The sequence below is a fragment of the Symphalangus syndactylus genome, chromosome 16, assembly GCF_028878055.3.
Source record: "Symphalangus syndactylus isolate Jambi chromosome 16, NHGRI_mSymSyn1-v2.1_pri, whole genome shotgun sequence".
Classification (NCBI taxonomy): Eukaryota; Metazoa; Chordata; class Mammalia; order Primates; family Hylobatidae; genus Symphalangus; species Symphalangus syndactylus.
Genome location: NC_072438.2, coordinates 12700270 through 12715364, shown reverse-complemented (window position 1 = coordinate 12715364; position 15095 = coordinate 12700270). Strand labels below are relative to the sequence as shown.

At 53.4% G+C, this 15095-nt stretch overlaps 1 protein-coding gene across 2 annotated transcripts in view; it reads right to left on the bottom strand.

Moving 5' to 3' along the window:
* Positions 1–1703, bottom strand: part of DOK7 (docking protein 7) — a 43571-nt gene extending 41868 nt beyond the window's left edge. For both annotated transcript variants that reach the window (XM_055245698.2, XM_055245700.2), the window contains exons 1-2: positions 1502–1703; positions 1385–1430 (exon numbers count right to left, since the gene is read on the bottom strand). In XM_055245698.2, coding sequence (XP_055101673.1) covers positions 1385–1430; positions 1502–1555 — 100 coding nt within the window. In that variant the 5' untranslated portion in view covers positions 1556–1703. The remainder of the gene's footprint in view (positions 1–1384; positions 1431–1501) is intronic.
* Positions 1704–15095: the final 13392 nt, after the last annotated feature.

Sequence of the window (15095 nt, the reverse complement as noted above, 5' to 3'; positions counted from 1 at the left end):
CCTCCCACGTCAGCCCCACAAGGCTGCAGATCTCAACTGCGCGGGATACGGGGCCCATTGCAAACTCCTGTCACTCCACTCAGGCACTCACTGGCCCGGGGAGCACACCCTCTTGAGGCAGGCAGGCCCTGCCTCCTGGGACTGTCTGATCCAGAAAGAAAAGCCCTCCAAGAGGGACAAAGACCTCTCCCCGATGCTCCTCTTTGGGGGCTGCTGTCCCAGGTGCCTTCCTGGGCTGTGGCCTCTCTGGAGGGTCTGCACCAGCTCCAGCCCAGCACCATCCACCAAGCATCACCTGCCCCACCACAGCCCCAGCCCAGCCACAGCTGACTAAAGCCTGTCATCCGCCCCAGCCTGGCAGGGACTCTCACTCTGCCCAGACCCCATCCCTTCCTATACCAGGTCCCTGCAGCCCCTGAGGACAAAGACACCCTCCCAGGCTCTGTTGGTGCCCCCACAGCTCCAGGCAGGAGGTCTGGGCACAGAGGGCTGAGTGGACAAGTGCCCAGCGTGCAGCCCAGGCCCTGCAAGGGGAGGCGGAGGCAGGCAGGAAGTGCCTTCCTCCAGGACCACCTAGGCCCTGCAGAGGGGACCCAGGAGGGATCCCTGCCCCACACCCTCCCTGGGAGCCACAGACACCCATCCTGGAGGACGCTCTGGCAGCCCCACGGCGTACAGCCCCCCATGCACGCAGGCCGAGCATCCCACCCAGACCGGGCCTGGCTGGCTCCTCCGCACCTGTCCTCTGGAGCAGCTGCAGGCCCGGCTCAGCCCTCCCTACAGGCCCAGCGCTGCAGGCAGCCTGGGCTGCCAGACCTGGGGGCTCCATGCTGGCCCTCCCCAAGCTGGGGTGCTGGCTCAGGGCAGGGACTGCGGGGGACCCCTGCCTCCTCCCAGAGGACTGTTCCCCCAGCAATGTCGCAGTCACTCTGCCCTGCCCCACCGCAGCCCAGCCTCTCCTCTGCCTGGGAGGGGCCCAGGGTCAGCGCTCACCCACGCAGCACCCCTGGAGGCTGGGTTCTGGGGCCCTGCTCTGAGCGTTTCCACAAGCACAGCTCAACCCTCAGGCATGTGGGGCTTTGCTTCTGGGGGGCCCCTTGCTGCTCTGCTGGGGGGCTCAGGGCCTGCATCCCCTCCGCCTACAGGGCCACCAGGCAGCCCCTCGGGCCTCAGTCTGCCCTGCTGGAAAGAGGGTTCTTCCGTCCTGGCCCCCCCCCTGCGCTCCCAGGGGCGCCGTGGGGTCCGGGTCCGCGCGGGGCTCTCGGGTTTCCCGGCAGGGTGACAGCAGCGGCGATTTCGGGCGAGCTGGCATTACTGCCCCAGGCCTCGGTAACCCATGTCACTAGGCCCCCCGCGCCCACCGTTCGCCGCCCGCCCCGCTCACCTGCTACCGGCGACGGCTTGCGCAGCACCAGCCACCTACTCTTCCACTGCGGGGACAGGGGGGAGCGTGAGCCGCCGCCCGCGCCCGCGCCCCCCCGCGCCCCCGACGCGCCCCGACCTTCTTGCCGTCCCGCAGCTTGACCTGGCCCTCCACCAGCGCCGCCTCGGTCATCTTCTGTCATGGTTCCGCGCCGCCGCGCTCGCCCCGGCGCCCCAGCCCAGGGTCACTTTCAAAATAGCTCCCAGGGCCCTGGGCTGGGCCAGGAGGGCGGGACCGCAGGCAGGGCGGCGACACCGGCGACTCCAGGGCCGGCGCGGGCGGGGCCCCTTCTCCTGCGGGCGGCTCCCCCACCCCCACGGGCCCCTCTGGCCCCACCGTCCCGCGGCGGCCACCGGAGCCGCCCGCCCTCTGGAGCAAGCGCACCATCTGGGCTCAGACGCTCAGACCAGCACCTGGGGCGGGGGGGGGGGGGTCGGGCGGGGGCTTGTTTTTCAAAAAGCAGAGAAAACCACCCAGCAGACATCGGCCCCGCTCTGGGCAGTGCTCCCAACTTTCAAGTTGGTCTTCAACCAATCCGGCTTCCCAGACTGGCATCTACCCCTCCCACTACCCCAGGGGTCACCAGACACCCCGACAACAGACTGGCCACAGGCAGCCCAGGCCTAGGATGCTCTCACGTCCCCAGGCTTCCCCCACACTGAGGTGACCCCTCCCCAGGCAGGCAGTAGGGGTCAGGGAGCCCCTGGCAGACTCTGTCTCTTCCTCCATTTCTGTTCCCATTAAAAGGCTGCAGGGACCCCAGTGCGGGTGGGCGGGTCCAGGACCCACAGTGCCGCCTCGGGACCCCAGGTCTCCACCTCTTCTGCCCCCAACCCCAGGCAAGAGCAGGCCTTGGTTAGGCCAGCCGGCTCCGATGGGCAGAGGAGCTGCCTGATTTGTAAAGGACCCGCCAGCAGCCCTCCCAGCTGGGTGGACTTTGCATTTCTGGACTCCCCCTCCTTGACCCTGTGGCTCCAGTCCAGCTGTCCCCAAGCTCTGGCCTGGGCATCAGATGTCACACCCAGGTCCTTCTGGAGACAGGCCATGTGCTTTGGGGGACCTGGCAGGTCCATGCCTTGGGTGTCAGCCCCATCCGAGAGACGGCCTCCACCACCCTGGGGTTGGGGACACCCGGCAGATGCGGGAACAGCAGTGGGGAGGGGCGATGGCACCCTAGAAAATAAGCACCTGGACAAACAGCGAAGCTCCGTCCACATGCTCTACCCTAGACCCCGTCCTCACAGGGCTAACAGTTCTCAGGGGAGAAGAGGGAAGGGGTAGACCGTGTCCCATTAGGGAGGAGACGTCTTCATTTCATCCCATCCAGACCCTAGGCTGGGCTCTGTCTGCCTCGTACTGAGGAGGAAACAGAATCAGGGCAGCGTGAGGCCTCACAGCCAGGACTGAGCCACATCGGCTGACCTCAGAGCAGGGCTCAGAGGCATCGGGAGCCCTGGGCGCCCCTCCCCACTGCCGCTGTGATCCAAGAGACAGGTCTCTGGTGGGCCACAAGGGTTGGCTTTTATGCTTCGGTAATGTCTTGTCAGGGCCTCATGCAAGGCGGGGGACACCAGGCCCAGGAAGCAGATCTTTGCATCCCCCACCCACCCCCGCAGTCACCTGTGCAGCCACCAGCCGCCTTCCGCAGAACAGTTGCTGGGCCACAGAGCCCCATTCATGCTCCCCACACATCCCAGGCCCCCAAGGGGCTGGCCCAGGACAGCCGGTGCGGAGGCGGGGGCCGTTGGGGCTGTAGCCGCAGACACATCCGCTGCCCTGGGCGCCTGGCACTTGCTCATCCCTACAGGGAGGGGCAGGGCCCCGCTGCATTCCTGAGTGCTGGCCTGGGCCCAGGCTCCTGCCATGCCTGGCAGCTGCACCTGCTCCCACACAGCCTGGAACACACAGGATGCCGGAGGGTAGACAACTCCCTTCCCTGCTCCATGCGGCTCCAGGGCTGCTGAAAGGTGGAGGAAGCTTCCTGCAGGAGGAGGAGGTGGCCTGGCTGCCACTCCCAGACTGGCCAAGAGCTCTGTGACCCTGGGCAAGCTCCTGCCCCGCTCTGTGCCTCAGAAGTTATAGCCAGAAGTTTCCCCACAAGTTATTAGCCAGGGTTGCTTGTTGCAAATGGAGAAATAGGCTGGCCACTGAGTACGAAGGGGTTGATTGGAAGCAAATCAGGTCTCCAAGAATCAAGGGGAAGGCTGGAGAGCTGGTGGGCAGTGAAAACAGAGTCACATCCTGAGACAGGAGGACACCATAGCCTGGCCCCACAGCACAGCTGGGCTCCACACGAGGGGCAGGGTCACCACCTTCAAAGGAGCCCACAGTCTCAGGTCACAGTGGCACCCCTGTCTGACCACAGAGCCCTGCTGCGGCTGCCATGCTGCTGCTGGACACTGTGGCCAGGCACACTGCCACTCTGCCAGACCCCATGGTTGTGGCGCACTGCCACCCGCCAGTGGCTCTGTGGCCAAGGGACCTGTCCCTGACTAGCCACACCACCTTTAGCCACCATGTTATCTTACTGGTCTCAGCTTCCTCTTCTACCTTGATACTGTGATGAGCCCCAGTGAGATGACGTCCATGAGCGTCTTTCAAAATGATCCAGGGTTTTCCAAGGTGATTCCAAGGGGATGATGGGGACCAGGGGTGGGCTGCTTTGTCTTGCATCTCCAAGTGGCCTGGTGTGTGGGAGAGAAACACGTCAGCTGAGCATGGCAAGCACTGTACCCTGTGGTCACACCCATTCGTGCATCCACGTTTCCCAGTACCACCCACCCCCCCCCAATCAGGTAAGGCTGAATGAGTAAGTTCTGGCCAGTAAACCATGGGTGGAAGGGGTGACCAACACTTCTGGCCTGCCCATAGGATGCCTGATACAGTTCGGCTGTATCCCCACCCAAATCTCATTAGCTCCCGTAATCCTCATGTGTTGTGGGAGGGACCCAGTGGGAGGTAATTGAATCACGGGGGGTGGGGTTTTCCTGTGCTGTTCTCATGAGAGTAAGTCTCGTGAGATCTGATGGTTTTATGAAGGGCAGTTCCCTGCACATGTTCTTTGCCTGCCGCCATGTAAGAGGTGCCTTTGCTCCTTCATCTTCCACCATTTCCCTTTGCCTTCAGCAAGCACCTCAGCAGTTCATGTTTTTTTTTTCCTGGTGGAGTGACCCAAACCTTCATTCCTGAAGGGTCTGGGTGATTTGTAGTCCTGCCTGGATTGGGCTGTTGTAGTTTCCCATTGACCTTAATCACAGGGCACGGTAATACTAACAGATGCCCTAATGGATCTTTTATAATTCTATGCATACTCTTCCTTACCTCCTTTGTGGAGTTGTAGACTGATTTCATCTCGATAGTCTGGGTCAATCACTCCAGCCAACACCGTAACTCCTTCTTAGCCTGTTGACTTAAAGGTAGGAGGAGCCCAGAGTGTCCAGGTGGCAATCTTAACTTCTAGCTTAATGGAATAGTTGTGTCTCCTGGTGGCAGCATTCCTCCCTCTGGAACTAAGACCTCTAGGCCAGCAGAACATAATATCGTGGGAACAGGAAGCAAACATTTTGCTAATGGATCACCAGGGGTGATGGTGAGTGGTGCCACTTCCACTTCAGTGCCTTGATTCCTGGACCAGTGAATCCTGGCTAAGGGAGAAACAATATCATATATTGGGTGCTGATTCAGAGCATACATGGCCTTCTGGAGAACTTTGCCCCAGCCCTGCAAAGTATTGTCACCAGTTGGCATTGTAATTCTGACTTCAAAAGGCCATTCCACCATTCTATCAATCCAGCTGCTTCAGAGTGATGGGGAACATGGTAAGATCAGTGAATTCCATGAGCATATGAGCCACTGCCACACTTCTTTAGCTGTAAAGTGAGCGCCTTGGTCAGAGGCAATGCTGTGTGGAACACCATGATGGTGGATGAGGCATTCTGTGAGTCCATGGATGGTAGTCTTGGCAGAAGCACTGCGTGCAGGATAGGCAAACCCACATCAGGACTAAGTGTCTATTCCAGTGAGGACAAACCTCTGCCCTTTCCATGACGGAAGAGATCCAATATAATTAACCTGCCACCAGGTAGCTGGCTGATCACCCTGAGGAATGGTGCCATATTGAGGCTCAGTGTTACTCTATGCTGCTGCCAAATTGGGCACTCAGCAGTGGCAGGCCAGCCTTGGTGAGTGGAGGTCCATGTGGCTGAATCTCCATGTGTAATCTCCATCCCTGCCACCATGGCCACTTTGTTCATGGGCCCACTGGGCGATGACAGGGGTGGCTGGGGAAAGAGGCTGAGTGGTGTCTATAGAACAGGTCATCCTACCCACTTAATTATTAAAATCCTCCCCTGCTGAGGTTACCCATTGGTGAGCACTACAGGGGATACAAATATCTTCAGTTTTTGACCACTCGGAGAGGTCCATCCACATACCTCTTCTCCAAATTTCTTTGTCACCAATTTTCCAATCATGCTTCTTTCAAGTCCCTGACCATCCAACCAAACCATTGTCTATAGTCCATGAATGAGTACATAATCACACACCCGGCCATTTCTCCTCCCATGCAAAGTGCACAACCAGGTGCACCGCTCCAAGTTCTGCCCACTGGGAAGATTTCCCTTCACCACTGTCCTTCAGGGATGTCCTAAAAAGGGGCTGTAGTGCTGCAGCTGTCCACTTTTGGGTGGTGACTGCATATCGTGCAGAACCATCTGTGAACCAGGCACTAGTCCTCTCTTCCTCCGTCAAATGACTGTTGCAGGCCGAAAGAGTGAGGGTCATGATCAACTCAGTATACCACTGGAGGCTATGTGAGCAAACAGCAAACTGTTCTCATAAAAGCAGGTTGTTGCTGAACTGACAAACTGCATATGCCGCCCAGAAGGACTGCTGAGAGCAGTCACGACCCAGGCACAAGTGTTTCTTGTGATTAGGCAACTATGAAGCCTGTTAGCAATCATGTGAACCTGTGATCAGTTAAGGAGCTGACCAATCATTACCTCCTGCTCCCTGCTCTTTCTACCCAATATGAAGGGCTATAGAAGTTCAGGGTGGCTGCCCTTGCTCACTAGAAACTGGGAGCCTTCTTCTTCCCCTTGCCCTTCCTTTAAAATAGTTTCTTTTATTTCTTGTTTTCATTTCTACATTCATCCTCCTTTGTTCAGTCCCTTAGTAACCATGGCAAACCGCAGCAAATGAACATAGGGAACTCCCCATGAGGCCATTGGTGCAGGCTGGGGGAGAGGAGGCAGGGTGGCAGGAGTGGAGACCATGGGCATTTGAGCCACTTCCTCATGTAAAACTTGCTTGTGCCTTCAGGACCTGCTCGAGCCCAGTCACATATATGCCACTTCTCTTTGATGATGGAATGCTGCTGTGCATGACCCACTTTACGGCTAGACGGGTCAGAAAGCACCCAGTTCATGATAGGCAGTTCAGGTCGCATGGTGACTTGATGACCCATAGTCAAACGTTCAGTTTCCACCAAAGCCCAGTACACCAGGCCAAAAGCTGTCTTGAAAAGGAGAATAGTTATCTGCAGAAGATGGCAGGGCCTTGCCCCAAAATCTGAGAGGCCTCTGCTGTGATTCACCTATGGGGGCCTGCCAGAGGCTGCAGATAGCATCCCTATCTGCCACCGACACATCAAGCACCATTGGATCTGCTGGGTCATATGGCCCAAGTGGCAGAGCAGGTTGCACAGCAGCCTGGGCCTGTTGCAGAGCCTTGTCCACCCAAAACTGGCAGCCTTTCGGGTCACTTGGTAAACGTGCCGGAGTAACACACCCAAATGAGGAATGTGTTGCCTCCAAAATCCATATAGGCCCACTAGGCATCGTGCCTCTTTCTTGGTTGTAAGAGGGTCCAAATGCAGCAACTTACCCTTCACCTTAGGAATATCTCGACAGGCCCCAAACCACCGGACCCCTAGAAATTTTATTGAGGTGGAAGTTCCCTGAATTTCAGTTGGATTTGTTTCCCATCCTCTGGCACACAAATGTCTCACCAATAAGTCCAGTGTGTTTGCTACTTCTTGCCCACTGGATCCAGTCACCATCATGTCATCAATGTCATGGACCAGTGTGATATCTTGCAGAAGCGAAAAGCGATCAAGTTCTCTCCGAATAAGATTATGACACAAAGCCGGAGAGCTGATATACCCCTGATGGAGGACAGTAAAGGTATATTGCTGGCTCTGCCAGCTGAAGGCAAATTGCTTCTGGTGGGCCTTATGGACAGGAATGGAGAAAAAGGCATTTGCCAAGTCAATGGCTGCATACCAGGTACCAGGAGATGTGTTAATTTGCTCAAGCAATGAAACCACATCTGGTACAGCAGCTGCAATTGGAGTCACCACTTGCTTAAGCTTACGGTAATCCACTGTCATTCCCCAAGAACCATCTGTCTTCTGCACAGGCCAAATGGGAGAGTTGAACGGGGATGTGGTGGGAATCACTACCTCTGCGTCTTCCAAGTCCTTGATGGTGGGTGGCACTAATCTCTGCAACCCCTCCAAGGATGCAATATTGTTTTTGGTTTACTCTTTTTGTAGGCAGAGGCAGCTCTAATGGCTTCCATTTGGCCTTCCCCACCATAATAACCCTCACTCTACCAGTCAGGGAGCCAGTGTGGGGGCTCTGCCAGCTGCTAAGTATGTCTATGCCAATTATGCATTCTGGCACTGGGGAAATGACCACAGGATGAGCCCGGGGACCCACTGGGCCCACTGTAAGTCAGATCTGAGCTAAAACTCCATTAATTCCCTGACCTCCATAAGCCCCTACTTTAACTGGAGGACCACAGTGAAGTTTTGGGTCTCCTGGAATCAATGTCATCTTAGAGCCAGCGTCCAGTAGTCCCCAAAATGTCTGATCATTTCCCTTTCCCCAACACAGTTACCCTGGCATAAGGCTGGAGGTCTCCTTGGGGAAGGATGGGAGAAATATTAACAGCATAGGCCAGGCGTGGTGGCTCATGCCTGTAATCCCAGCACTTTGGGAGGCCGAGGCTGGCAGATCACGAGGTCAGGAGATCGAAACCATCCAGACTAACACGGTGAAACCCCATCTCTACTAAAAATACAAAAAATTAGCTGGGTGTGGTAGTGGGCGCCTGTAGTCCCAGCTACTTGGGAGGCTGAGGCAGGAGAATGGTGTGAACCCAGGAGGCAGAGCTTGCAGTGAGCCCAGATTGCGCCCCTGCACTCCAGCCTGGGTGACAGAGCAAGACTCCATCTCAAAAAAAAAGAAAAAAAAAAGAAAGAAAGAAAGATTAACAGTATAAATTGTCAGTAGTGTAGTGGAGTCCTTCCTCAAGGGGACCCAGCCTCCCCTTCATTCAAGGGGTTATGGGTCTATAAACTGTCTCAAGTCTGGAAATTGATTGAAGGGCTGTGATTCTCTGTTTTTATAATTCATAGTAGTCTTTTGTCCATTTGACCTAGAAGTTTTCTGCTTATATAAATTAAGCAGGATTACAGTAGGCTCTGTATCAATTTCACTTTTAGGAACACCGTGATTAATTAGCCAATGCCAGAGCTCTACACGAGTCAGATTATTCTGATTGCCACTTTGCCTCTGCTGTCCATTACAGTAGCTGTGCCCACCTTGCCTTTGATGGTTGAGTGCCGCCACTTGGCCCCTGCCACCTCAGGATCCAGTTATTCCCATCATCCCATTAAATCATATTTAAATTTTGTAGTTGAGTGACTGTGGTTCCCACTGTTAGATCTGACATACAGAGAAGAGCAATTACGGGGCCCTTCAAAGATGCAGGTGCTGCCCTCAAAAATCTATTTCACAAGGTATTGGTCAAGGGTATATCTTCTGGACCCTCCCAGCTGGGGTGAGTAGGCCTAAAGTGACTAATCCACTCCACCATCCCAATCTCCCTAAGCCTTTGGATCCCTTCCTCTAAGCCAAGGGAGATCAGGCATATCCGGCTCACTCACAGTGGGCCATCTTTTAATCCATATTTCAGCCAACCAAGCAAATAAACTATTAGAACCTTTTTGAACTCCTGAGTTGTGACATTAAATGCAGAGTCCCTACTTAGTGGGCCCAAATCAATAAATCCAGCCTGATCCAACTCTATGTTCCTTCTACCATTATCCCGCACCCTTAATATCCATTCCCATGCCTGTTTTCCAGATTTCTGTTTATATCAATTAGAGAACTCAAATGGTTATTTTCGAGTGTAGCACACCTCCTCATGGGTCACACTCTCAACCTCACCTCTAGGCGCCCACTGGGACTTTAGTCTAGTTATAGGTCGAGAAACAAACAGGGGTGTTAGGGGTGGCTCCTCAGGAGAATCAACATTATCTTGCCTGGCAACTGCCTCAGGGGAGGCCATCACTGTTGCCTCAGGCAGTGCAGGATTTATCTCCTCAGACAAAGGTGGAAAGGCTGATGGCAGCCTGGGTTGGGAAGGGAATGTTGCCACTACTGGGGATAGGGAAGCTGTTTCTTCTGGTGAAAAAGGTTCATCAGAGTTTACAAACTCAGTGTCCCCAGCTTCATCAGGGTCCTCTCACACATCCCCATTCCAAGTTGCAGGGTCCTATTCTTTTCCAGTCAATGCCCTCACTTTAACAGTGGGCACCTGGCGAGGCTGTGCACGTACCTTTCATTGCAGGTCAGTCACTCCCATGGTAAGAGCTTGTGTCTGTTTTTCCACGATTTCAGCTCTTTCTCTACAGGAGATAAGACTCTCACTGAGGGCAGTCTTAGAAGATTTGAGGCTCAGTATCTGCTTCTGAAGCTGAGAGTGAGAATCCCTGAGTTCATCATTTTCTTTCATCACTTTGTCCACTGAACTTTAGGAGCAACCAACCAGCTTCATTAGTTCTTTGGTTCTCCACATATGGTCACAGATATTATGTATAGAGTCACTAAACTCCTCGCCTCTCATGAGTAGTGAATCAAGAGCATCAAACGCATTTAGTTTGCCTAACTCTCTAAATAGTTCATGCCAAGGACTATCATTGTTCTCCATACCATTAGAAGTAGAGTCCTTAGCATTTTTGGGCCGAATCATATTAAGCAGCCAACTCCAGAAACCCCAAAAGCAACAAAAGAACTCCATCCTTAATGTTCTGTTCTTCTAGAACCACTCCTGGTACCAAACTCTGTATTAGGGTTCTCTAGAGGGACAGAACTAATAAGATAGATATACACATATAAAGGGGAGTTTATGAAGTATTAACTCACATGATTGCAAGGTCCAACAATAGGCTATCTGCAAGCTGAGGAGCAAAGAAAGCCAGTCTGAATCCCAAAACTGAAGAACTTGAAGTCCAATGTACAAGGGCAGGAAGCATCCAGCACAGGAGAAAGATGGAGGCTGGGAGGCTAGGCCAGTCTAGTCTTTTCGTTTCTGTGCCTGCTTATATTCTAGCCACACTGGCAGCTGATTAGATGGTGCCTACCCAGATAAAGGGTGGATATGCCTTCCCCAGCCAAATGACTCAAATGTTCATCTCTTTTGGCCACACCTCACAGACATACCAAGGATCAATACTTTGTATCCTTCAATCCAATCAAGCTGACACTCAGTGTTAAACATCACAGTGGACCTTCCTGAGAGTGGGTCTTCCTCTCCCAGTCCACTGACTCAATTGTTAATTTCTTCTGGCAACACCCAGAAACACCCAGATACACTCAGAAACAATAATTTATATCCTTCAACCCTTCAACTTGTCAATTAAGTCAAGTTGACACTTAATATTAACCATCACAACCAGGAACAACTTTATGTCAATGAATATAAAAAATTAGACAGATGAATTTTTTTTTTTCTGTGAGACAGAGTCTCGCTGTGTCGCCCAAGCTGGAGTGCAGTGGCAGGATCTCGGCTCACTGCAACCTCCGCCTCCCAGGTTCAAGCGATTCTCCTGCCTCAGCCTCCTGAGTAGCTGGGATTACAGACACCTGCCACCACGCCCGGCTAATTTTTGTATTTTTAGTAGAGATGGGCTTTCATCATGTTGGCCAGGCTGGTCTCAAACTCCTAACCTTGTGATCCACCTGCCTCGGCCTCCCAAAGTGCTGGGATTACAGGCGTGAGTCACCACACCTGGCTGACAGATGTATTTATAAAAGCATAACTTCCTGTAACTGGCTCAAGAAGAAATAAAACTAGTCCCATAACTATTAAAGACATTGAATCAGTAGTTAAATATAATCCTGTAAAGAAAACACCAAGACAGGTAATTTTATGGGAGAATTCCATTTAACTTTCAAAGGATAGATCCTTCTAACTATATAGAGAGTTTTCCAGTGAATTTTGATAAAAGGAGAACTTATTTTATGAGGCTAGGATAGCCTTGATAACAGTCATTCAGAGAATATAGGAAAGGAAAATTATAGGCCAATCTCATAAACGTACGTGCAAAATCCTAAATAAAATATAAATTTTAAAAAGTTTTTAAAAACCAGTACAGCATGTATCAGTCAGGGTCCCAATAGGCGGGCACACACAGTGGAACAGTTCAAGGAGGGTTTTTATATACAAAGCTGTGGTCAAAATGTGGACAATCACAGTCAGAAACTTGGGAGCCCAGGGATGGTTAAGGTGGAGGGGCCACACCAGTTCTAGAATGCTGGCAATGGCAGGAGCGGACCGCGGAGCCTCAGAAGGAGAAAGTCATTTACATCTTGAGAGCAGCACTGACCTTCATTCCCAGGATGCAGCCAACCTGAGGGTATTTGTTTGCTACGGGACCATAATAAACTACCACAGATTGGGTGCCTTCGACAAGAGAAGCTTCTCACCTCGCAGTTCTGGAAGCCAGAAGTCCAAAACCCAGGTGGCAGCAGGCTTGGCTCCCTTGGAGGCCGGCAGGGGGCACCTGCTCCCGGCCTCTGGCCCTGGTTTGTGGATGGCCATCTTCTCTCCAGGTGTGTCCCATCGCCTTCCCGCTGTATATGTCTGCATCCTATAAAAAGAAGCCCTTCAAAACCAAAGCTGTTGGAACTTTAAATTATTTTGCATCTTCAAGTAACATGATTATAGGACCTGAGTTGCATATGACAGGCAGCTGTAGCTTAGGCAGCTGTAACCTTTATTCCTCTGATTATAGATTAGCCTTTTCTTTACCTACGTTGCTTTGTAAAATGTTATAAAAGACTACAGGACACCAGGGAAGACCCCTTCTGTCTTCATGTTGATCTTCACTGTGGATTTGCTCCCCTCTGACTTCTCTTACACAGAGACCTCACTGGCCACCACGTTGTCTAAGACAGAACGTTCAATAGACTCTTTCAAATTGGAAAAGGAAAAGAAAACAAGCTGATTAATCAAATTGCTGCGACTCATAAACCAGCCTTGCATGGGAAGCACTGTAACCCTGTTCAGTTTGTTTATTTTCTGCCTGTAGAAGCAGCACCTTCACTTTTTGGCTTTGGGCTGCGGGCCCGAATCCTCTGCAGTCTGTGTGTCCCACGTGGCTGTTTCAGCTTCACGCCTGCACACGCTCTTTTAAACTGGATTCTGATCCTTTTATTTCAGGTGGACAGTCCAAATTTCCTCTTCTTATTAGGACACCTGTCATACTGAGTTAGTGCCCATCCTAATGACCTAATTTAAACTTGATTGCCTTTTTAAACATTCTATCTCCAAATATAGTCACATGCTGGGCTACTAGGGGTTAGGACTTCAACATATGAATTAATTAATTTATTAAAACAGGATGCTGCTCTGTACCCAGGCTGGATTGCAGTGGCGTGATCCTGGCTCACTGCAACCTCCACCTCCTGTGCTCAGGTGATCCTTCCCCTTCAGCCTCCTGAGTAGCTGAGACTACAGGTGCGTGCCACCACGCACAGCTGATTTTTTTGTGGGGACTGGGTTTCACCGTGTTGCCCAGGCTGGTCTTGAATTCCCACCTGGGCCTCCCAAAGTGCTGGGATGACAGGTGTGAGCCACTGCGCCCAGCCATCATATGAATTCTAGAAGGACATAATTCCACCTGAAACACTGAGGTGACCCCAAAGAAAGGGAGCCAGGAAAATACACGCCCAGTCTGTCTCCCCTGCCTCTGATCTCCTGCTGGAGCTCCCAATAGCCCACGAAGAAACCAGAGAGTGCACAGCCCACTGCAGACCACAGAGACCAGCCTCCCACGGCACAGCACAAGGGGAACAAGCAGGGAACAAGCGGGAGGGGCAAAGGGAAGACCCCAGCTCGCACTCCAGCTCAATACCGTCCACTCCAGGAATGCAAGGCCAACCTGAGTTAGAAAACCTATCATGTGCCGGGTACAGTGGCTCACGCCTGTAATCCCAGCACTTTGGGTGGCCAAGTCGGGTGGATCATTTGAAGTCAGGAGTTCAAGACCAGCCTGGGCAACGTGGTGAAACCCCATCTCTACTAAAAATACAAAAATTAGCTCGGCATGGTGGCAGGCACCTGTAATCCCAGCTACTCGGGAGGATGAGGCAGAAGAATCACTTGAGCCTGGGAGGCAGAGGTTGTGGTGAGCCGAGATCGTGCCACTGCACTCCAGGCTGGGTGGCAGAGCGAGACCCTGTCTCAGAAAGAAAGAAGGAAAAAGAAGGAAAGAAAGACAAAGAAAGAAAGAGAGAAAAGGAAAGAAAAAGAGAGAGAGAGAAAGAAAAGAGAGAGAGAGAAGAAGAAAGAAGAAAGAAAGGAAGAAAGAAACGAAGAAAAGGAAGGAAGGAAGAAGGGAGGGAGGGAGGAAGGAAGGGAGAAAGGCAGAGAGGGAGGGAGAAAGGGAGGGAGGGAGGAAGGAAACCTATCGTGGAAGTCATCATGTTAGTGGAGCCAAAGGGAAAATGTGTACATTGATCTCAACAGAGGCGGGGGAAGCGTGTGAAAATGCTCACCGCTCATGGGGGAAGGGTCAGGGATGGCTCACATCGGATGTGGGTGAAGTGGGGCTGAAGCCGTGCGGTTCAGAGCCCCAGAACCGGCTGCTGGAGGCCCCCACACTCAGGAGGAAGAGCAGCTCCACTCTCAGGATCCTGGGGCACGGGCGCCAGCCTCAGTCCCCCAGCCACTGCCCAGGCTGCACCAACACTGTGGCGGGGGCAGGGGTCTTCAGTGACGAGTTCGTTCCATGAGCTCGAAGGCTCTGAGGCCCGTGCACGGCAGCAGGGGCCGTGGGGAGAAGGGCCTGGCCGTGTCTCTCTTCCCTCTTTGCTCAGAACAGGGCTTTGCTTGGGGCAGTAACTGTGTGGCCCCGATGCCCCGTTTCCTGCCCTCCCAGCCTCCTGTGCAGCCAGGGCAGCGCCAATCTGCTGGGGAAGGGGCGCCTAACAAAAGGGAACAGCTGTAACTGCAAACCGCTGCCTCCCCGAGACCAGGACGCCAGGAAGGAGGTGAGGCCCAGGAAAGAGGGTCCTGGGTGCCTCGGAGCAGGGAGAAGGCCTGCCCCCCACCCGCCACACTCCCGCCCTCTCTGCCCTCTGGCCCCACCTCCTCCTGTCTCCTGTCCTCCCTGGCTGGAGGGAGGGTACAGCCTCTGCCAGCCCAGCAATGACCCTCTAACTGGGCCCCATCTGGCACGTGGGCCCCTCCCTCAGGCTCCTCCCTCCCGGGAAGTGCAGCCCAGGCTCGGTCAGGCGGGCTGCCATCTGGAAGGCCAATGACGGCCTGCAGGTGTTCCCGTGCGGCTGCTCTTCTTCGGGTTCAATACTCCGTGCACCAC